Consider the following 26,248-nt stretch of genomic DNA (forward strand, 5'->3'; position numbering starts at 1 on the left):
GAGTGGAAGCATAAGGTAGGTGTTTCTAATAAAGTGGCCAGTGAGTGGAAGCACAAGGTAGGGGTTTCTAATAAAGTGGCCAGTGAGTGGAAGCACAGGGTAGGGGTTTCTAATAAAGTGACCAGTGAGTGTAAGCACAAGGTAGGGGTTTCTAATAAAGTGGCCAGTGAGTGGAAGCACAAGGTAGGTGTTTCTAATAAAGTGGCCAGTGAGTGGAAATAGGTAGTGTGAGCAGGGGTTTCTAATAAAGCGGAGGGAAGTGTATACCCTTAGTCTCGTACAGTCATCCAGAAACTTGCTGCCGCTGTTTTATGTAACTCAGTCTGGCTGGCAGGGAACAAGCGGGAAATGTTGAACTGCGAGATGTAAATGTTGTTGTCGGGCTTGTATCTCCATTTTTGTTGTTTTTTGCTTTTCTTCATTAATGTGAATCTGACAGTTGTTCAGAACTTCACGGCGAGCGGACCAATAGAAGTACTCCAATGTGACATGAAATTGAATCCTTTTACATTGACCTCCATTGAAAGCTAAGAAGGCTTTAGGGTGACAGCGCTCTCAGATCTTAGCTGGTTCACCAAGAGATGCAAATTACAGAGCTTTCAAAAAACCCTGAGTCCTCGAACCTCGTCCCAACACTCAGCAGCCGTGAGCTCCTCTGAGCAGCTGCTGAGCTCTCTGAACATCACCCTAACTGCTGCTCCACAGAGCAGGAGGAGACTAGAGGAGACAGCAGAGTGTTCTCAGGAGCCGGTTCCTCAGTTCCTCATGGAGGGAAGAAATGACCATTAACAGGAACGCTGGAGGACAAGCTGAGGTCTGGAAGACCAAGAGAACCTTCAGAGAGAGCTGCTGGCAAGACTGATAGAAGCTCCATCAGAACCCCTGTCTGACTGAAGAAGAGCTTCAGGAAGGTTGATCAGACTCTGGAGGGTGGAGCTCTGTTCTACTGAGACTGATCTCACCTTCATGGAGATAAACCTGAGTTATCCTGTGTGAAAACAAGCAAGCCTTGGGTTTGATCGATCATACTGGTTAATTAAACATATTGGTTAATTAAATACCAGCAAATTCTGGAAGGGGAGAAGAGGAGGAGGAGGAGCTTCTAGAAGAGCTTCTGCAGCAGGATAATGATCCTAAACACACCTGAACATCCACAATGGACCTCAGGAGGAGCACGCTGACGTTTTAGCCATGGCCCTCACAGTCCTTCAGCCTATACATCATCATCAAACATCTGTGCATAGACCTCAACAGAGCAGACTGAAGAACCTTCCAGAACCTCACAGAGCTAGAACCTTCCACACTCTCAGCTGGCTATTTATCTCTCTCTCTCTCTCTCTCTCTCTCTTTATATATATAGGTGTGTGTGTTATTGTACATGGTTGAAGGTAAATTACCTTAAAGACACACACGAACTGAGGCTGACCTTTTGTACTGTCACCATGGTAACAGGCTCGACTTAAAGTGACAGAGGAACAGGAAGAAGAAATGAGGTGTGGCGTAACGCACACATGTGTCCAATCAGAGGCGCAGAAGATGAAAACACACAGTGGGTCAGAACAGAGACACCATCCCCTAATGCCTTCTGACACTGCGTGAAATCACACACACACACACACACACACACACACACACTGTGAGAATATCTGCTTTGCTTACAGCATGTCAGCCTTTATACTCAGTGTAAACAGTGTCATGGAACAAGTTATATATATATATATATCTGTCTAACAGGAATAATAATCATATATATATATATATACAAGCATGTTCTACAAATTTAACACAAATGACCACTTTTAATGACGACTGCAGTCTCAGAATTGACCAACCCGTCATCACAAGCGTCTTTAGCACTTAGCAGAACCCTTCTGCTGTTCAGACCTCCTGCAAACCTGATGCACAGCCAGACCCCAGCTTCTGGCAGTGTTCCTGAGAGACCTTAGCCCATTCCTCATGAGCATTGACCTCTAGTTTTCTAGATTTTCTATGGGGCTCAGGTCAGGCGACTATGGCGGCCACTCCAGCATCTTCCAGGACTTCTTCTGGAACCAAGCCTTGGTGGATTTGAGGCATGCTTGGGACAACTCATCCAGCCCGACCTGCTGGGGGTCCCCTCTACCCACGTCAGACCAGCTACCACTTACCAGTCTGACCGCCTGCCATGCTGGTAGTTCGATTAGGACAAACTGTTTGTGTCCCCCAGTGTTTGTAACCCCCGCTAATTCTCCGTTTGCAGTCCACTACAGGTCATATTAGCTTGTCTTGTCATGGTACTGTGTTCACGTCAGTCACATGGTTTGCCGTAATCCTGAAAGAGGAAGTGAGTGACCAGGCGGCGGTGGCTGTTGCTTGTCATTGTTGAAAAGTGCTGCAGAGACTGAAAGGTTACGCTGTGCTGCTGAAGGTGGTTTGTAAAGAAACCCAGACGAATTGATGAGCCGAGTGACGTCCTCTGGTTTCAGATAATCCATGTTTATTGTGTTTGGGTAACCGACCCGGTTCCGTTTATGAGCTGTGGATGATATTGGGAATGCTGTAAAAGCCTCCTGATAGCATTACAGAAAGCAAAGGGCTTTATTAATGACCAGCTTTAATGACATTTCAGTGTTCCTCTCCAATCAGGTGCCCATCCATAAAACAACACACATCCGGCATCAGCCTCATATAACAGTTGTCGGAGTGACTCCATGGAATGATAACACACACACACACACAAACACACACACACACACACACACACATTTTTTAGTTATTTTTTAGTATCTAGTTTTCCTTGTGTGTTTAAGGTGGTAGTAACTTCAGGCTCCTGCAGATGGCGTGGCACAAGGGTAATGGGTGCTATAAATACCTGCAGGTATGTGGCGGGATTAATAGACTGAGAAGAGGTGGTGCAGTGCAGTGAGGAGTGACTGCCATTGGGCGTGGCCAAAGACCATAGTGTGAAGGAAGGAGCTGAATCTGCAGGTGTATGGAAGCATACGGTCATACGGGTCTACCAGCAGTGGCAGAAATCCCTACAGCCTACAGGACGAAACTGATGGACAGACTGGGACTGCCGGCGTGAAAATCGCCTGGCTTCCAGGCAAGAAACAGGAAACTGCAGCTCATCAACATATGGAGCAAAGCGGCACGCAAGAGGCCTTAACTCTACATATATATACTATATATAAACACACACACACACACTTCCTTAAGAGCCTTCAGTGCAGCAGTAAAAGTGTGATGCTAAACGAAATGGCTTTGTCTGCATCCAGTTAAAAATAGAGCAGTAATGTAGCAGAGGGGGGTCCACAGTTACAGCCCTATAGCAGGGAGACAGTGGGGTCAGATTACCAACCTGAACACACACACACACACACACACACAGTGAGGGGAAGCTTTAGTGACTGTAGGGGTGTGATATGTTATTTCTTGATTGCTGATTAACACTGATTAAGGATAGCAGTAGTCTTCTTCACAATGACTGAAGAGTTACACAAACACACACACATACACACACATACATACACATGTACTCACACATATATACATACACACACACACACATATCAGTGTACACACATCCTGTGTCTGGAGCCAGACTGACAGTGATTCTGTGCAGGATGGATGTAGAGATGGGGGAGGAGTGAGTGGGGGTGGTGGGCTGGATGGTAGTAGGGGTGGGGGTGGGCGGAGGATGAAGTGGGGGATGTGGAGTGTAACCTTTACATGCTTATACAGCAGCCGCAGCTTCAAACCCTGTAACCTGCAGACATGCTGCTGTATTATTATTATTATTGAAAGTACTGATTATTACTCAATATAATATATAATATATTTAACAAATATATAATATTCAATATCCACTATGAAATATTTTGTATCCACTGTGTATTTGTTAATCGACATCAGTTATGCAGTATCTACTATAAATTATTCTGCACCACTATGAATTATTCAGAATCTTCGATAAATTGTTCATTGTATATTATTAATTATACAGTATCCACTATGAATTATTTAGTATCTACTAATAGTTATTCAGTATCTACTATAAACTATTTAACAACCACTATGAATTAGTCAATATTTTCTATGAATTGTTTATTATATATTATTACTTATTCGGTAGCCAGTATGAATTATTTAGTATCTACTAATAATTATTCATTGTCTACTATAAATTTTTCAGCATCTGCTATGAATTATTTAGTATCTACTAATAATTATTCTGATTAGACTATAAATTATTCATCAACCATTATGAATTATTCAGTATTCCCTATTAATTACTTTGTATATTATAACAGTTATTCAGTATCTACTATAAATTATTCAGCATCCACTGTGAATTATTCAGTATCATCTATAAATTGTTCATTGTATATTATTAATTATACAGTATCCACTATGAATTATTTAGTATCTACTAATTGTTATTCAGTATCTATTATAAATTCTTCAGTATCCGTTATGAATTATTCAGAATCTTTGATTAATTGTTCAATGTATATTAGTAATTATACAGTATCCCCTATGAATTATTCAGTATCTACTAGGCATTATGTAGTGTCTACTATTAATTATTATTTAGTATCTACTAATAGTTATTCAGTATTTACTACAAATTATTCAGCCTCCACTATGAATTATTCAGTCTCGTCTAAGAATTGTTCATTATATACTATTGAGTATGCAGTATCGACTACGAATTATTTAGTATCTACTAATAATTATTGTCTACTATAAATTATTTAACAGCCACTATGAATTATTCAGTATTGTATATGAATTGTTAACTGTGTACTATTAATTATGCAGTATTCACTATGAATTATTTAATATCTACTATAAATTATTCAACAACCACTATGAATTATTTAGTATCATCTGTGCACTGTTTATCATATACTATTAATTATGCACTATCCACTATGAATTATATAATATATCATTATATTATATAATTTCTACTATAAATAAATCTATCATTAATTTTTCAGTCTGTCTCTATAAGCTGTGAAGTGTAGGGCATTTTAATGGGACACACCAACCCAACCGTTAGAAGAATGCAAGCCAAAGTGGACTGTTAGCATGATGTTAGCTATTGGTATTACCTTTAGTCTTAATCCCATTAGCAGCATGTTCCTGAGGAGTCCTTGAAAATGAGCTATTAGACAATTTCATGCACTGCACTGTGCATGAAGAGTGGTCCATTATCAATCTACTGGTGAAACCAATTTCCCCAGTTTCCCCAGTGTTTGACCTTTTATCACACAGCCCTCACCTGAATCGTTGTGGCCTGTAAGTGCACTTAAAGACTGTTAGCAAAAAAGCTATTAGCAATAACCAGCAGAGTTACTTTCAATGAGGTACTCAAGGGCATTCGCGGTTTCATTGTAACGCTGTGGATCACACACACTCTGAGCTGTGCAGTAAGCAAGCTGTAAGGACGTGGAATTAATGCCCTCTTCACTGCTGAGTGCATTTGTTCAGCTTGGGTATTTAATGCCCTGTTAAGCATCGACTGGTGGCGGTAAAAAGCGGCCTGCTCGGAGCAGGGCTCATTAGAGCGTGTTGGTTCATCTCGCAGCCTTTGAAACTATTTACACAGTGTTTACTTATCCTGACACTTCTGCTTTCAGCAGCTGCCAGATGGAAAGAAGCTTTATGATGCTTTCTGTTCTGCTGAGACTCTTCCTGGGAGTCCGTGGGCGATGAGTAATTCAGCCCTGGTTCCCTCTCTCTTTATTTCTCTATGTTTCTGATAGGGCATCCCACCCATCCATCCACCACCACCATCCCTTCAATACCCATCAATACCCATACCCACTCATTCCCAAACCCACCTATACCCGTATCCATTCATACCCACCAATACCCGTATCCATTCACACCCACCAATACCTGTATCCATTCATACCCACCAATACCCGTATCCATTCACACCCACCAATACCCGTATCCATTCATACCCACCAATACCCGTATCCATTCATACCCACCAATACCCGTATCCATTCATACCCACCAATACCCGTATCCATTCATACCCACCAATACCTGTATCCATTCATACCCACCAATACCCTCATCCATTCATACCCATCCATACCCACCTATACTTATACCCACCTATACCCATATCCATTCATACCCATCCATACCCACCTATACTTATACCCATCCATACCCATCCATACCCACCTATACTTATACCCACCTATACCCATATCTATTCATACCCATCCATACCCACCTATACTTATACCCATCCATACCCATATCCATTCATACCCATCCATACCCATCTATACTTATACCCACCTATACCCATATCCATTCATACCCATCCATACCCACCTATACTTATACCCACCTATACCCATATCCATTCATACCCATTCATACCCACCTACACCCATATCCATTCATACCCATCCATACCCACCTATATTTATACCCATCCATACCCATATCCATTCATACCCATCCATACCCACCTATACTTATACCCACCTATACCCATATCCATTCATACCCATCCATACCCACCTATACCCATATCCATTCATACCCATCCATACCCACCTATACTTATACCCACCTATACCCATATCCATTCATACCCACCTATACTTATACCCATTCACATCTATTCATACCCATCCAACCCATAGCGATTAACATCCGTCCACCCACACCCATCCATCCATCCCTACCCATACCAACCAACATCCATCCTACCACCCATTCACCCACACCCCTCCATCCATACCATACTCAACCATACCCATACCAACCAACATCCATCCTACCCATCCATCCACCCACACCCATCCATCCATCCACCCACACCCATCCATCCATACCATACCATACCCATCCATCCTACCATCCATACTTATACCCATTCACACCCATACCCATACGATTAACATCCATCCACCCACACCCATCCATTCATCCACATACACGCCACTCCACCCATACCATACCCAACCAAACCCATACCTATACCCATCCATACATATACCCATCCATACACCTACACACCTCCATCCATACCATACCTAACCATACCCACACCAGTCAACATCCATCCTTCCCATCCATACACATTATACCCATCTTTAGTCATCCACTTATACCCATACCCATCCTACTCATACCAACCAACTTCCATCCAACCATCCATCCACCCACACCCATCCATCCATACTATACCCAACCATACTCATATTAATCAACATCCCACCACCCATACTTATACCCATTCACAACCATACCCATCCATACTATACCCATACAGATCCTACCCATACATACTTATACCCATCTATACCTGTTCATACCCATCGATATCCATACCACCCAACATCCACCCACACCCATCCATCCACCCACACACCTTCATCCATACCATACCCAACCATATCCATACCAACATCCATCCCACCCATCCATACACATTATACCCATCTTTAGTCATCCATACTTATACCCATATCCATCCTACCCATACCAATCAACTTTCATCCAACATACTATCCATCCACCTATACCCATCCATCTATACCATACCCATCCATCCTACCATCCATCCATCCACATATACCCATCCATCCATACATACCCATCTATCCTACCATCCATCCATCCACCCACACCCATCCATTCATACCATCCCCATCTATTCTACCACCCATCCATCCACATATACCCATCCATCCATACCATACCCATCCATCCATACCATACCCATCCATCCATACCATACCCATCCATCCTACCATCCATCCATCCACATATACCCATCCATCCATACCATACCCATCTATCCTACCACCCATCCATCCACATATACCCATCCATCCATACCATACCCATCCATCCATACCATACCCATCCATCCATCCACATATACCCATCCATCCATACCATACCCATCTATCCTACCACCCATCCATCCATACCATACCCATCTATCCTACCACCCATCCATCCACATATACCCATCCATCCATACCATACTCATCCTACTATCCATACTTATACCCATTCACACCCATACCTCCATCCTACTCATCCAAACCTATTTATACTCATCCATACCCATAACAACCAACATCTACCCTTTCCATCCATATGCATCTATAGCCATACACATTCATTCTCATACCCATCCACATCCATCCTACCCACCCATACTCGTATTCATCCATACCCGTCCATAGCAATAGGCATTCAAACCCACACCTATTCATATCTATGCCCATCCTTTGCCATTGTGTGTCCTTCTTTTCTTTTGTTAAGCATGGTCAGAGCGCTCAGTTTATAGCATACGCTCGATCTCACTGTGTATAACAGCAGGATCGTTACAGTGTGGTACTTTATTCATATGGTGCAGCCCTAAAAACCCCCTCCACAGCCTGATACTTTATCCGCTGCAGTGGGATGTCCTGCTACATGTGGGAGTTTTGTGGACTGTTTCTCTGCTGCGGCCTTTCTCCATTTGGCCCAGACTGGCCTTAACACACAGCTGTTTCTGCTCACTCCTCACATACTGGCCTGGCAGTACAGCCTGCTCTTCCTGAGTTAAAAAACATCTCCACCCTTCAACTCCATGCTCTACCCTGTCTGCTCTGTTAACCGTGAAGCTGCTCAGGTCTTCTTTTGTCCTGGAAAACACTGCTGAATTCTACAGTCTCCACCTTCTGCAGTTGGTGTTGAGCTGGAGGTCAGTCCCACAGTAAATGCCACGATGTACACTTTGCTGATCGATCTGGTGCCTAATTGAATTCCCTTAAAGACCTCGGTGTTCCTCTGGGGGTCCTCCGTTAATTGAGGTTCATTAACTAATAAGGGTTTGAGCAGAGCGTTGATTCTACCACGGCTCTTCCTTTGCTACCGAAAGCCGAAGAGCGCAGTGATGGGAATTTGATTAGACAGTGTGGTTCCCATTGGTTATGTGCCTCCAATCTTCACGGTTGCCATGGAACCACAGTGTGGTCAAGAATACAGATGTAGATGGTGGAGGCTTGCTCTGGTGGCGCTGCACATATGAGACTTCAGTACGGATTAATGTAATTTCTCTATTGTTTCACAAGCTGGTAAAGAAGCCGTTGTTGCTTATTCATCTACTATCAACCACTTCTCCAAAGCTTAGAGATGCACTGAAATGGGCGGAAGGGTGGGAGGATGGTGCTGTATGCTGATATTTCACATGTACATACGCTATGTGGACAAAAGTATAGGGACACCTGCTCATTTACTGTTTCTTCTGAAATCAAGTTTATTAATAAAGAGCTGGTCCTGCTTTTGTTGGAGTAACTGTCTCTACTGTCCAGAGAAGAAGAAGGCTTTCTACCAGAAGGCTTTTCTACCAGGAGGAGCATTGCTGTGAGGATTTGATTGCATTCCACCTCAAGAGCATTAGTGAGGTCAGGATGTTGCAGGATGAAGATCACCACCCCACCTCATCATCAAAAGTACTGGATGGAGCTCCTCCACCATCATTCCAGAGAACACAGTTCCTCCACTGCTCCACAGCTCCTCAATGCTGGGGGGCTTTACACCCCTCTAGCCCACGCCTGGCATTATTAGGCATCATGATGCCGATAGGTTCATGTTCGATTCTATTGGCAGTACTTCTCTACAGGGTCTAGACCAGCAGTGTGTGTGTGTGTGTGTGTGTGTGTGTGCATTTGAACATCTGTGTCAGCAATGGATGCATTTATTAGAAGGTGTGTCCACAAACATTCGGACATGTGGGATATCCGGTGATGGCGATCAGTTTATTGGATCACTGTTGGCTCTAAGCCAATAAGCTCACTTTTCACAGCTGGGCTTCCCAGAATGGCACTTTCTCTAAACCTGGTTCCCATAGCAACCCATAATTCCCATAACTACTCTCCTGAAGTTGCCGCTGCGTTCTACCATCTATCACCAGCTCTGATGGACGCTTCTGTCAGCGGGTGGGGTTTATGTAAATGTTGGGGGTGTGGCTATAACGAGTCGAGACTGTGATGTAACAGTTTCGGGGGTTTGGAATCGGTCCGTTTTCCAGCTCTGTTCTGGTTCTGCTGGATGTTCTTCTGAAGTGTTAGAGGTCCTGCAGGGTTAGAGGTTCACGGTTTGTCTCTTCCATCAACCATGGCCAGAAACACACACAGCTTAACACTGCAGGTTCGTTTTAATGGCTTTAATTCTTGGTTTTGACCAAAATTGAGCTGCGTCAGGGTGGGTCTCTGACCGGCGCTGTGTATCAGTGACAGTAGTGGTAGATCGCAGCAGCAGCAGCAGGTGTTAAAGCAGTGTGTGGTCGGCTTCACTGCCGGTAAGCAGGTCAAGAGCTGCAACTTTCACTTAGACTTCCTGTCTTGGCATTCGACCCAGTTATCCACCACCAAACTGTTCGAACCCGCGTCTTACCCGCACACCATGCTAACGGGTAGGGTATGCACTACTATTGTTATTAGCCTCTTAGGCACCAAACAAAGGCTGCATGTGGGTCAAGCGGCTGAAGTGTGTGGTGGTGGTACTCTGCTCTCTCTCTCTCTCTCTCTCTTCAGCCCTGTTTTCTCGCCCTCTGTCTGCCTTTCTTCCTCTCGCTGTGTATCAGCATGGCAGGCCTGCTTCCTTCAGATACTCCGCGGCTGTGTGGCTCGGAGGGCCGCCTGTAAGATGCACTTTCCCGATAACGTGAGGAAACCCGAGAGCGAAGGCTGGGAAGCTTCTGCTAGCTGAACATTTCTCAGTTCTCCTGTCTTATCTGAGCACATGTGCAGCTCAAGGCCTTTTCTTCTCAACTCATCATTTGTAGCTTCTAATAAGAAACCGTAGGGGCTGTGCAGGGTGTATGTGTGTGTGTGTGTGTGTGCATCTTATGGCTGTGAAATAGAAGGAATATATACCACCCTATATGTAAACACATGGAACATATTATTATTATTATTTTATGTACAATACATATAGAACATATTGTTACATTTATACATATACACACACACATGCATATGCTTTTACTCTATATGTCCAAATATTTGTGGACACCCCTATTAAACGAATGCATACTTTAAGTTGCACCCATTGCTAACACACACAGACAACTTGTCTAGTCCCTGTAGAGAAGAAGCACTGCCAATAGAATAGGACTCTATTGGCACCATGCTGCCTAATAATGCCAGGCGTGGGCTAGTAGAGGGGTATGAAGCCCCCCAGCATCCACAGAGCAGTGGAAGAACTGTGTTCTCTGGAATGATAGTGGTGGAGCTCCAGTACCCCAGTACTCCAGCAGTTTTGGTATGAGTTGGGGATGAGATGGGCTGGTGATCATCATCTAACATGCTGACCTCACCGAATGCAATCAGATCCTCACAGCAATGCTCCTCCAGGATCTGGTAGATAATGTTCTTCTCTGGACAGTAGTGACAGTTACTCCAACAGAAGCAGGAGAAACTCTTTTTAAATAGTCTTGATTTCAGAAGAAACAATGAGCGATGAGCAGGAGTCCCAATACTTTTGTCAATGTAGTGTAGATATTTGAGTATGTATGTATATTACATATGGGCAATATTATTAATGTTATATAAATGTACTGTATATATAAATACATACTCTCTGAGATCTGAGAGGCAGTGAGTGGGAGTGTTGATTCTAATAGTATGATTATAGTAATAGTAATGATAATAATAGTAGTAGCTGTAAGCCCACGCTGTTGTCTTCGAGATGTGTAGGCTGTAGACCACACTGCATTGTTCTTAATCTGATGGTACTGTACCTCTGCATTCACTGCAGGTGACAGTGTGTGTTTCCCTCGGCTCTAAGACAAAAACACACACACACACACACACCACTTCCTCCGAAACCTTGCCTGTTGCTCAAGATAGACACGGATGTCCACCTCACAACTTTAGCTTCTCAGTCTTACAGGAAGTTGGCAGGGGGGCTAGAGAGGCAGATGTTGTTAACCCTGTCTTACTTAACGTCTCCCCTGCATCTCACACCATGTAGGGTGTGTGTGTTTGTCTCCTTTAACTAATTAACTAATAACTAATAGCCTCCTCTGAGTCATGTGTGTACTTTAATGACTTTCATTTTATTTATTTAATTTTATATAATATATATATGTAGTCATAGTAACCAGTTCATAGTAACTTTAGGTAAGTGGTTCTATGCCTGAACTCCATGTGCTCACCTCACACACAATATGATGGATTTTCAGCACTTATCATTTATTTGTGAAGTGCGGACCACGCCTGCCTGGCTGGGGGGCTTTGAGCTGATGGGACCCGAAGCCAGACCGTCAGGCAGAGGTCGAGCATAATTGGTTCATCAGGTGGAGCAGGGGTGGTGGTGGGGTGCAAATGGTCCTTCTCTTAAACTTTAGTAATGCAAACACACTGTCTGACAAATAGCTAATATACTGTTCATTTATCCTCAGTATTTTTTACATTTATCCTCAATATTTTTTACATTTATCCTCAATATTTTTTACATTTATCCTCAATATTTGATACATTTATCCTCCATATTTGATACATTTATTCTCAATATTTTTTACATTTATCCTCAATATTTGATACATTTATTCTCAATATTTTTTACATTTATCCTCAATATTTTTTACATTCATCCTCAATATATTATACATTTATTCTCAATATTTTTTACATTTATCCTCAATATATTATACATTTATTCTCAATATTTGATACATTTATCCTCCATATTTGATACATTTATTCTCAATATTTTTTACATTTATCCTCAATATTTGATACATTTATCCTCAATATTTGATACATTTATTCCCAATATTTTATACATTTATTCTCAATGTTTTATACATTTATTCTCAATATTTTTTACATTTATCCTCAATATTTTTTACATTTATCCTCAATATTTGATACATTTATCCTCAATATTTGATACATTTATTCCCAATATTTTATACATTTATTCTCAATGTTTTATACATTTATTCCCAATATTTGATACATTTATCCTCAATATTTGATACATTTATTCCCAATATTTTATACATTTATCCTCAATATGTGATACATTTATTCTCAATGTTTTATACATTTATTCTCAATGTTTTATACATTTATCCTCAATATGTGATACATTTATTCTCAATGTTTTATACATTTATTCTCAATATTTTATACATTTATCCTCAATATGTGATACATTTATTCTCAATGTTTTATACATTTATTCTCAATGTTTTATACATTTATCCTCAATATTTGATACATTTATTCTCAGTATTTTATACAGTTATCCTCAGTATAAACATTTCTATTAGGGCTGTTTGCAGATAGATGTTTTTAAAATATTAAAATTATATATTCTCCAGATAATAGATATTCTATGCAATTGACTTCATAACTGTTAATAGAGTAAACACAGAAAAATAAAATTAGACCTAGTAGAGTTATTTCATGTATATTTAAGTTGAATATATGAATCAGGAGGTGATTGAATATATGAATTGTGTATATATATATATATATATATATATATATATATATACGCACGAACAGCAGTAGGGTACTGGGTAGGTAGATTCTCTGAGCCAGCCTGCTGTATGTAAGGACAGTGAAAGTGTGATAACAGTGGCAGGTAATGAAATAGAGCACGGCGCACATCAGAGTACTGTTTACACTGAGCTGAACGGTGTAATTCAGCACACTGCAGTCAGCAGGAGATCAGTGCTCTGTAGAGAGGTGTTCATGTGTTTGCAGTAGATGGTGTCACACAAACTAAAAATCTACAAAATAAATAAATAATTCAAATTCAATATAATAATAATAATAATTCTATTAAAGATAAATACAGCAGAGATCCCATCATTACTGGAGAAGACGGTGGCACAGGCTGAATTTCCTCTGCATCAAAGGGTTAACTGTGAAGCCCGCAGCTGCAGGTCAGCTCTGTGAGAGGGGAGCCGGCCGGAGTGTGTAACAGGACGCCCATTAAGATGGTTATCTGACCACTGACTGACCAGGAACTCACACTGCTGTTCAGCAGATTAAAATTTCCTGATGCTAATCTCTGGTCCAACGACAACACCAGAAATGCTACATTCAGCCAAGTGCAAAAGTTTGTGCGCCCCTGCCCAAAGTGCATGTGTTGTTGATGTGACAAGTGTAAACAAGTGAAGATCCTCTACAGTAAACCAACATACATGAGAGAGTGTGTGCTGTCTGTCTGTCGATCTATCTATCTGTCTGTCTGTGTGTCTGTTTATCTGTCTGTCTGTCTATGCAGTGAAAACACCATTACCAATTCTTTCACTGACCTAGATGACATGCCCATGTTGGGACTGTATGGGTATCCCAACTGGAGACCAGTAAGTATTGTCTGTTGGTTCCAGCTTGGCCCCTCATATGAATGCCCACCAGGGAACCCACCAGTGTCACTGATGAGCCCAGCAGGGGTTAAACATGGCTTGTACACTGCACATGGGGCCTAAATGGGACCCACGTGAGATTAGGGTGGGCTGTAACAATGGGACCCATTATAAAATACACTAAAAACTTGTAAAAGCTACAAGCTAGCACCAAAACACTTTCGCCAAAAAGCCTCTGACGTTTTTTCTTTTTTAGGTCCAACTGTAAAACACTAAAATACATTAAAATAAGTAAAATACACTAAAAACTGAAAGCCAGTAATAAAATACACAAACGTTTGTTTCTCTTTCAGGTTCCTTAAAGCTAAAAGCTAGCACTCAAATGGATTAGCTGAAATTCCTCTGACTTTGGTTTGTTTTTTAGGTCCGTAAAATACATGAAAATATGTCAAATACACTAAAAGCTGAAAGCTAGCACCTAAAAACACCTCTGTCCCTGGTTCTGTTTCTAACAGTGTAAACTATTAATGCACTAAAACACACTAACGTTCTTAAAATACACAAACGTTTGTTTCTCTTTCAGGTTCATTAAAGATAAAAGCTAGCACTGACACTGATTAGCTGAAATGTTTGGTTCTTTATCCGTAAAATACATTAAAATATGTAAAATACACTAAAAGTTGTGACTTGTTTTCGTTTCAGTCTTAAGCGTCTGTCTCTGGTTTCTGTCGGCAGTTCCTCAAAGCTCAAAGCTAGTACTGAAATACCTCATAAAGAACGTGTGGAGTTTCGGTTAGCAGTTCCTAAAAGCTCAAAGCTACAAATGCATAATAAAGAAAGTGTGTGTCTCTGGTTTCTCCTCCTAGTTCCTGTGCTTGAAGAACATCAGGACGTTCCTGTGTGCCTGCTCAGAGGTGTTCGGTATGAAGAAGAGCGAGCTGTTCGAGGCCTTTGACCTGTTTGATGTGCGAGATTTCGGCAAGGTAAGCCTCCTTCAGCTTTCCTTTAAGCTGGTGTGACGGGAGCCGGGATGAACGGCGGGTGTTGCGGCTTCTCGGGCCGGGGGTCCCAATATGGATAAGTCATTAGGAGGCATTACTGTCTATCCGTTAATCCAGCCGTCCATCCGTCTTCTTATCCGCTTCAGGTTGTGGTGGATCCGTATTTGCAAGGCACTGTCTAAATGTTTTAATACACTATATGTCCAAATGTTTGTGGACACCCCTTCTAATGAATGCATTCAGCTACTTTAGGCTGCACCCATTGCTGACACAGATGTGCAAATCCACACACACACACACACACACACAGAGCTTGTCTAGTCCCTGTAGAGAAGTACTGCCAACAGAATAGGACACCCTGAAGAATTAAATGAACCTAGTGGCACCATTCCTAAAATCCCCCTATAGAGGGGTATAAAGCCCCCCAGCATTGAGCTGTGGAATGATGGATGGTGCTCCATCCAATACTTCTGAATAGGATGAGTTGGGGACTTGAGGATGATGAGGTGGGATGGCTATCGTCCTCCAACATCCCGACCTTACTGATGCTCTTGTGGCTGAATTCAATCAAATCCCCACAGCAGTGCTTAGTAGAGACATTTACTCCAGCTTAAGGCTTAAAGCAGCATTATGTAAGAATTAGTTTTTTTTAGGCTCCTGGGCTCCTCCTACACTGGACTTCACTTTTACTCCACTGCAGTAAATACAGATCATGCTTTAAGCGCCCCCTCATGGACAGCTGTACACATGCATTTCTGGACAAGCTGAGATCTGAGCTCCAGAGGCTTGATCTGAAGGTGGAGCAGCATGTGGGCGGAGGTGGTAGAGTAACACTACAGGATTTTACACTAATGTGACTCTATGGGTTCTGCAGCGTTACACAGCAGCAGTTCTGGAGAGAGGTTCTCCTCCTGCAGCTCCACCACCAAACCTCCATATAGTGCAGTAGCAGCAGCAGCGCTCCGGCCCGGAGCGGGAATGACGGAGACGCCGTTCTCCCCCTGTTACAGACAGTGGAGCATCAGCATGATCCTGAAGCTGCTGGTTTAAGGTGGAGCTGATACAGAGGGATGCTTTAATTTGTCAGACTGGGGGTTAAACTGAAGTCCAGCCTGAATGAAATGGCCGAGGTCGGCTCTCGGGTGTTCTAGGAGTCTGCAGGGTGTAAAGGTTAGGCTCAGTCGGGTCTCCGCAGGTGTGAAACGTGGCAGGAGCATCAGGGGAGTTTCCACTTGTTAAATAAAGCATTTGTCTGAGCCGGCTGTGTTTTACTGGGCTTTAAAAGGCCGTTGGTTGGTTATTAGTGAGTGATGATGCAGCACTGTGTTTGTGTGTGTGTGTGTAGTGAGGTTGTGTTGTAGAGTCTCAGCAGTGTGTGTGTGTGTGTTTAGACGGGCTGTGCTGTCGAGTCTGACGCTCATCCCCACCCTGCTGCTTGGGCAGCACACAGCACTGTGGCTTTAATTAAGGATCAGTGCAGAGCGGCAGGGTTTCGGGACGTCCCGTTGAGGAGGTGGGGTGTGTGGCTCCTGTCTGGCTTTGATGGGGCTGGGCTGAGTGTTTAGGGTGGGATAGACTGAAGCTGTGAGGTGGGAAAGTGTGTGTTGGTGTTCCATCATTAAGGTTTAACGTGGCTAGTTCTGCTGTTTGATCTGACGTAGTTCCCCAATGCTGTGGTTGCATTTTGGCACTGTGCTGCAGAAACCTCGTATCTGTAGGTTTTATTATTAACACCAGCACTTACAGTCAGTCTGCTCTCACAAAGTGTAAATTGCTCATTTGTATTATATAAGTATTATATTAAGTATCTATGTGTAATAATACAACACTTATGTGTTATAAAGATGGAACTACCTATAATACCACACACGATACACACTATACACACACTATACACACACTATACACACGATACACACTATACACACACTATACACACGATACACACTTTACACACGATACACACTATACACACACTATACACACACTATACACACGATACACACTTTACACACGATACACACTGTACACACACTATACACACACTTTACACACGATACACACTGTACACACACTATACACACTGTACACTCTGTACATATACTAAACACACTATACACACTGTACACACACTATACACACACTTTACACACGATACACACTGTACACACACTATACACACTGTACACTCTGTACATATACTAAACACACTATACACACTGTATACACACTATACACACTATACACACACTATACACACGATACACACTTTACACACGATACACACTTTACACACGATACACACTGTACACACACTATACACACTGTACACTCTGTACATATACTAAACACACTATACACACTATACACACTGTACATACACTATACACACTGTACATACACTAAAAACACACTATATACACACTACCTACACTATACACACTGTACATATACTAAACACACTATACATACACTAAAAACACACTATATACACACTGTACATACACTATACACACTGTACACACACTGTACACACACTATACACACTGTACATACACTATACACACTATACACACACTATACATACACTACACACACACACTATATACAGTATAGTTGTTTAAAGTAATCAGTGCTAAAGTAAAGTTTTAAATACAGATGGTTTCTTAACATGAGTTTTGTTCACTTGTTTTTTACAGCCTTTTACAACACTGAGACAAAGCAGTCAACCTTTATGAAGAATATATCTGAATAACTGTGAGAAGGTAGCCTGGGGGGAACGACCTCATGCAGACAGTAGTATAATTGACTCAACTGTTCGAACTCAAAAATCTGTTATCACACATATTCATCTAATTTCAAGTAGTCTAGTAATATGTGGGATGTATCTAGTTGTACGTACAGACATGATACAGTGTCAAGATCATTTGACTAATGGAAATTTCCACTTACTTCCACTTACCCTGAGCTGAAAGTCAGCTCATAAAGTCTATGTGAAATCACAAAACTAAATTGGATAAGATAAGATAGTCCTTTATTAGTCCCCCAGCGGGGAAATTCACAGTGTCACAGCAGTAAAGGCAAAGCAAGACACATTGACCCTTAAGTGCACATGTGTGTGGTGGGTGGAAAAGTAGCTCTATTTCCTGTAAGTGTGTGTAGTTTAAGTGTGTGTGTATGTGGTCCGCTGGGAGCAGTGCTGGTTGTGGAGTCTGACGGCAGCAGGAAGGAAGGACCTGCGATACCCCTCCTTCACACACTTGGGGTGAAGCAGCCTGTCGCTGAAGGAGCTGCTATACATACTATACACACTGTACACACTGTATACACACTATACACACTGTACATACACTTTACACACTGTATACACACTATACACACTGTCCATACACTATACACACTGTACATATACTAAACACACTATACACCCTGTATACACACTATACACACTGTCCATACACTATACACACTGTACATATACTAAACACACTATACGCACTGTATACACACTATACACACTGTACATACACTTTACACACTGTATACACACTATACACACTGTCCATACACTATACACACTGTACATATACTAAACACACTATACACACTGTATACACACTATACACACTGTACATACACTATACACACTGTCCATACACTATACACACTGTACATACACTATACACACTGTACATATACTAAACACACTATACACACTGTATACACACTATACACACTGTCCATACACTATACACACTATATACACACTATACACACTGTCCATACACTATACACACTGTACATATACTAAACACACTATACACACTGTATACACACTATACACACTGTACACACACTATACACACTGTCCATACACTATACACACTGTACATACACTATACACACTGTACATATACTAAACACACTATACACACTGTATACACACTATACACACTGTACATACACTGTACATACACTATACACACTGTATACACATTATACACACTGTACACACACTGTACATACACTATACACACTGTACATACACTATACATACTATACACACTGTACATACACTATACACACTGTACATACACTATACATACTATACACACTGTACATACACTATACACACTGTACATACACTATACATACTATACACACTGTACATATACTGAACACACTGTACACACTGTATGGATCTGAAAGTGTGTGTTTGTTAGCATAAGGACCATTGATCTTTGGCAGCTGTGTGACCCCAGGCCTGTTAGAAGCCCCTCTGATCGAAGCCTTTCGGCTATTCCAGCTGGACCCTGCATTCAGCGCGGGTGACCTTTCACATCTTGGCTCATTCTGCTGCATCTCCGTTGGCTGTGTGAGGTGTAGGGCCGGAGGAGCTGTACTGACGCCAGGTTGAAGATAATGATGAGTCTGGCCTCCTGCTGTTGTGAGTAGGAGGGTGGGATATCTCAGAAACGGTTGTGGTGACGCCGGGTTTAGCTGCGCTATAAGTAACGAGCAGTGAAGTAGTTGAGCAGGCCTCCAGCTTCTTCCACGCTAATGATGTAACTGCTGTCTGTTCCATCATCTGCTGTCTGTTCCATTGTGCACGCTGCAGCCTTCCTGTCATTTGTTCAGAGGGTCATCCTTATCTCGCTGGTCCATAAAACACAAAGCGGAACTGTCTCTTGACTCATTCCTGCACTTGTGACCAGCTTGTATCCTGGCCATGTCATTTGTGGTGTTAATGACGGGCTCTTGTCTTGTGGTGGACCTGCTGAATTGTCTCTGGGCCATAGAGGTTGATGGTCACTTTAGCAGTGGATATTTTAAAGGTTTTTTACACGTTGGCATGATCAGTATTCACGTTGAGCCCCTTTCCACAGCCAAACCAGTATCCATTCTGCTGGTGGAATGGAAACGCACTGGCTGTATCTGTGTTTACTGGTGTAAATCTGCCTGCCAGAGGAGTTTGGGTGGTGTGTGTTCACACCGCAAACAGTAAAAATAGAGCAGTGTGTGGAATCCGTCAGCAGAGCTTGCTGTGAGAGGGAGGAGGCTTCGGTTCTTGTTGGATGCGCTGTGTTTCTTCGTGCGAGTGTAAGCGTGAGTGGAAGCTCATTCAGAGGACAGTTTGGATTAGTAAGAGCTTAGTACTGTTTTATTTAGTCAGAGAAAGACTACGAGTAAATGGTTGCAAGGATACAAGTATCTACTATGAGAATATCTACCTGTAAAATTGTATATATAACTATTCTATATATAACTGTAATAAACATAAAGTCAGTGGTCTGTGAGAGTGTCTACCTGTAATTAACTCTATATAACATTAGAATAAACCTAAATAAACAAAGTCAGCGGTCAGTGAGAGTGTCTTCCTGTAATGAACTCTATATAACATTAGAATAAACCCAAATAAACATAAAGTCAGTGGTCAGTGACAGTGTCTACCTGTAATTAACTCTATATAACATTAGAATAAACCCAAATAAACATAAAGTCAGTGGTCAGTGAGAGTGTCTACCTGTAATTAACTTTATATAACATTAGACTAAACCCAAATAAACATAAAATCAGTGGTCAGTGAGTGTCTACCTGTAATTAACTCTATGTAACATTAGAATAAACCCATATAAACAGAAAGTCAATAGCAGCAGTCTTGACTTATCTTTAATATCTGAGTGGCAGATGCTGTGGTCTGCACTACAGTGGAGTGTTTATTGTACTTCAGTGAATTTTAGCCTCTGGGCCACTATAGTCCTCACAGTCTCGCCTCTCTACAGAGAAGACCAGCTGGTTATTTATACTGGTTCTAGTAGTAGTCGCAGACTTTACACTGTTGATGTGCTGCTAAAAGAAGGGCTGATGTTTTGGCCCCTCGTTTGATGTGGACCAGGATAAAATACGGTCCCAGCAGCAGTGAACTGAAGCAGCACTCACCTGAAAGCAGGCTGGGAACGGGTGGAGTGTTTCCTACTAAAGCTAAAGGAGAAGTTTGATTGGTCCAGAGCAAACAAGGCAGGTACGAAAATGACCTAAACGTGAGCGCTGGTTCTCCAGCTGAACGCCTTTGTGATTGTTTCTGTTCTCCTTCCTGTGGTTGAATAACGCTTCCTCTCGTCGTTGCGTAAAGAAAAATACGCAAAGAGAGAAATGATTCATTTTTAACGTCTAATAGAATTACGGAGGAGTCAGGGGGCTTCACGAGAACACACAGCTCCATGGAGGGAGACAAAAGCCGCAGATCAGTGGAACTGCCACTCATCCTCCGGGATCTTCAGCGCTGTTCTGGCGTTGTCCTCGGATTGTCTTTAAAAATAGACTCTGCTGCTGAATTAAACATCTGCTCGCAGTGTGTAACGGTAGAGCGAGGAACTGTGATCCTCATGAGCGCTCTACCATAGCTGGGGTCTGACGCTGGGGTCTGCCTTAGCAGAGAGCTGGATGCTGGGGTACCTTAACAGAAGCAGAACTGAGAACAGAGATGTTATAGAAGGAGGAGACACTCCACTGCTGGAGGTATGAATGGGAACGCTGCACATAAGAAGTCGAGACATAAGAAAACATTGCAAAAGTGATGCTACTAAATTAATAATTAAATAAATCATATAAAAAATTATATAAAATGGGAGAAAACTCACTTTTTTATTAGGTTTTATAAGATTAGCCTTAAATTTGGTCTTGAATGGAAACCTATTTATCTTATATGTATGTTCACCAAGACTGGGAAACACACAGTGTTCTGTTACTGACGGTTCTCATCTACTAGGTTTATAACATTAGAATAAACCCAAATAAACATAAAGTCAGCGGTCAGTGAGAGTGTCTACCTGTAATTAACTCTATATAACATTAGAATAAACCCAAATAAACATAAAGTCAGTGGTCAGTGAGAGTGTCTACCTGTAATTAACTTCTATATAACATTAGAATAAACCCAAATAAACATAAAGTCAGTGGTCAGTGAGTGTGTCTACCTGTAATTAACTCTATATAACATTAGAATAAACCCTAATAAACATAAAGTCAGTGGTCAGTGAGTGTCTACCTGTAATGAACTCTATATAACATTAGAATAAACCCTAATAAACATAAAGTCAGTGGTCAGTGAGAGTGTCTACCTGTAATGAACTCTATATAACATTAGAATAAACCCTAATAAACATAAAGTCAGTGGTCAGTGAGAGTGTCTACCTGTAATAAACTCTATATAATATTAGAATAAACCCTAATAAACATAAAGTCAGTGGTCAGTGAGAGTGTCTACCTGTAATTAACTCTATATAATATTAAAACAAACCAAAATAAACATAAAGTCAGTGGTCAGTGAGAGCGTCTACCTGTAGTTAACTCTATATAACATTAGAATAAACCCAAATAAACATAAAGTCAGTGGTCAGTGAGAGTGTCTACCTGTAATTAACTCTATATAACATTAGAATAAACCCAAATAAATATAAAGTCAGTGGTCAGTGAGAGTGTCTACCTGTAATTAACTCTATATAACATTAGAATAAACCCAAATAAACATAAAGTCAGTGGTCAGTGAGAGTGTCTACCTGTAACAACCTCTATGTAACAAAAAAAAAAAAAACACTGACGGTTCTCATCTAGACGGATTCACGTCTCTCACTCAGAGGACCAAGAACGTCCCGCAGAAACGTCCCGAAACTCAGAAACAATACATTTGGTCTTGAATGGAAAGCTATTTATCTTGGCCTGGTTAAATAATGAAAGTTCGGGAGATGGAACATCCAGAAGAACATCCAGCAGAACCCAAACAGCTGCAAAACAGGCACGAGTCCGCAAAGAAAACCCATGAACATTTTCTGGACACTGCAGACACACAGCGCATGCGGCAGGACGTCCAGGCCGTCGCCAACGATAAGCCACCTCCACCTGCTTGGGATAGCGATGCCTCCCTTCCAGACGTGCTGAGCGACTTCTATGTTTAGTTCGAAGCTGGGCCTGAACACGTCCCTCTGCAACTGGGTTCTGGATTTCCTGACTGAGAGCACTCAGTCAGTCAGGACTGGCAGCAGCATCGCCGTGTCGGTGACCTTCAGGGGTGTGTGCTCAGTCCACTGCTGTTCACTCTGCTGACTCGTGACTTTGCAGCTCAAACCATATCATCAGGTTCGCTGATGACAGTGAGGACTGTCTGGGCGTCAGTGGTGGGTCAGCGGTTAGAGCTCTGAGCTATTGATGACAGGGTTGCGGGTTCAATACCTGGGCTCGGCCAGCTGCCCCTGCCACTGTTGGGCCTTCACTCTCTATGCTCTCTCCCTGGGCGCTGGAGTTGGCTGGACGAGTGCAGCTGATAACGGACTGGAATCACCCGACCCCTTACTGTTCAACAGGATCACCAAGTTGCTCAGTGTTTACATGGAAGAGAACCTCACCTGGTCCCTCAACACCAGCCAAGAGAGCCCAGCAGAGCCTCAGACCCCCCCTATAGAGTGACTATAGAGGGACTGTCGTCCTGAGCAGCTGCATCACTGTCTGTTGTCTGATCTGAGAATCGCAACGTCTCTGACCGCAAGACCCTTACACCACCAGCATTGTGGACGACCCCACCCACCCCTCACATAGACCCTACTCGTCTGGCAGAAGGTACCAAAGCATCCGAGCCATCACTGCTTCGGCCCCCCAAGGAGGAGCGTAATTCCACTCCACTGTGTCCTCGTACTCCGACAGAATGACAATAAAAGCCTCCTGACTTGACTTGAATATCATTACAACTGCTTGGCAACAGCATAGCAACTGTCCATCAAAACCCTCTAGTAATCATGTAGGGTGCCATAGCAACTGCTTAGCAACAACTACTGCCTACCAACTCCACAGCAGCCACCTAACAGCACCTTTGCTGTGCTTTCTGGTGAAGTCTGTAGGAGGAGGGCTGTTCCAGCGAGTGAAATTACAGCTGGGTGGATGTGCTTCGCCCCAAACCACAGCTGTGATGATGTTCACCAAGACTCGTGATCACACAGTGTTCTGTTGCTGTGACGGGTTCACGTCCCTCTCTCAGAGGACCCAGAACGTCCCGCAGAGTCGTCCTGACACTCAGAAACACACAACACACGTGTCCACTCCCTCTATTGCAGCTCCCTCTCTCTCTCTCTCTCTCTCTCTCTCTCTCTCTCTGTGATTGTGTCACTCGCCCAAGTGTTGCCGGACGTGGCAGCTGAAGAGCAGCTCGGAGAGGCTCACACAGCGCTGCGATCAGCGGCCGGCTGGAAAAAACATCTGTGCTGTTCGTTTGCCCTGTGTGTGTGTGTGTTTGTGTGTGTGTGTGTGTGTGTGTGTGTGTGTGTGTGTGTGGAACAGCTCCATGGCTGCTTTGATCCCGGGACAAAGGCTCTACAAGCGTTCCTGCAGCGTCCTGTCTGTGTAAACCAGCGCTGAGCCTGAATTAAACAAAGTGGAAGAGACAGACTAAAGCTCTCGGCTGAAGCAGAGCTGCAGAAAAGCACAGTGAACACTCGGATTGATTTGGTTTAATAAACGTTTCATACAAATGATCAAGCTAACAGTCTTTTTTCATGTCTCTTGACCTTTTTTAACCTTAGTCCTAGCTTCCCGATTGGCTGTTGAAGGGCCGGGGGCGAGGTGGTAAAAATACGGTAACGGTAGATGCCTTCTACGCTTTGTGTTTCCACGTAGCGTCATTTTCTTTTATTCTTCTGATCTGGACCCTTTCATGTCTCTTTTGATGCAGGTACACTAGCTGTGACACCATAGCAACCACCTTGACATTTACATTTATGGCATTTAGCTGACACTCTTACAAGGTTACTCGTGTTACAGCGTTGGTACATGGCAGTGTTAGGAGTCTTGCCAAGGTGATGTAGCGCAGGATAGCCACCCAGCCCGGGAATCGAACCCCAGTCTCTCACATGGTGTGGTAGCTCACACCGACCACCTTAAATAGCACAGGAAACGCAACAATCAGATCTGGCTTTAGCAGCACCCTCCCAACTATCAAAAAACGTCTGGGGAAGCACCTGGGGAAGCACGGCATCCCATATAGTAGCATCTTCGTAATCACCTGGAATAGCACTTAGTGCCCCTTTAGCAACAGCATGGCAGCTACCTAGCATCTCTGTGATGCTTATTCCAGCATACGTAGTGCTCATCGGATGTGTCAAACCAGACCTAGCTTCCTGATTGGTTGAGCTGGGGTGGCGTGGTATAAATGTTTGCAATAAATATTGTAAATATGTCCTTAAATATTAATAATATAATTATTATTTATAGTTTCCTTAGAGCAATTTTACAAACAATCCTGTAAACACCAAGTTTGTTAAGATGTTAATAAGAATCCTCTTAAAAGAACACTTAAGAAGTTCCCAAATACTCATTTTGTAAAAAATGCTGCATTTCATAGCTTATCATAAACAACACAGATGACATTTTAAAGGTGAATATAATTAAACATATGGAATTTAATATAATTTAAATAATTAAATATAAAAAATATAAATGTAATATATATTATAATCTGTTATTCAGTTAATTCTGCGTCGAGGAAAAAACGTTTACTAAACAAGAGTTAAATGTGACGATGGAGGAAACAGTCAAAGAAACAAATCCTACTCAGAAAATATGAGAACTGTGGTGTGATGTTGGAAAACAGGTGACGAGGACAATCGAGTGGAGCAGAGGCGGCGTTCAATGCTAATAACCTCAGTAAAGTAAACAATAATTACAGTAATCAAACTATTTTGACTCGATTTAGAGGGCAGTTCTGAACTGTATGAGGTAATTGTAACATTAAAAAATATATAAAAACATATTTTGTAAGAATACTAATCGTTTTCCTAATTCCCTAATTGTTCTCAAGAGAAAAATAAATAAATAAATAAATAAATAAAAACATTTTTTTTCTTTCTTGGGC

General features: G+C 42.2%; 1 protein-coding gene across 1 annotated transcript in view; it reads left to right on the forward strand.

Moving 5' to 3' along the window:
* The first annotated feature begins 10,489 nt into the window (after nt 1-10,489).
* LOC140555823 (guanine nucleotide exchange factor VAV3) overlaps nt 10,490-26,248 on the forward strand; it is a 117,899-nt gene continuing 102,140 nt past the window's right edge. The window contains 3 exon segments of the mRNA XM_072679143.1: nt 10,490-10,522; nt 10,607-10,663; nt 15,217-15,333. Coding sequence (XP_072535244.1) covers nt 10,490-10,522; nt 10,607-10,663; nt 15,217-15,333 — 207 coding nt within the window.

Source organism: Salminus brasiliensis, chromosome 5 (assembly GCF_030463535.1).
Source record: "Salminus brasiliensis chromosome 5, fSalBra1.hap2, whole genome shotgun sequence".
Classification (NCBI taxonomy): domain Eukaryota; kingdom Metazoa; phylum Chordata; class Actinopteri; order Characiformes; family Bryconidae; genus Salminus; species Salminus brasiliensis.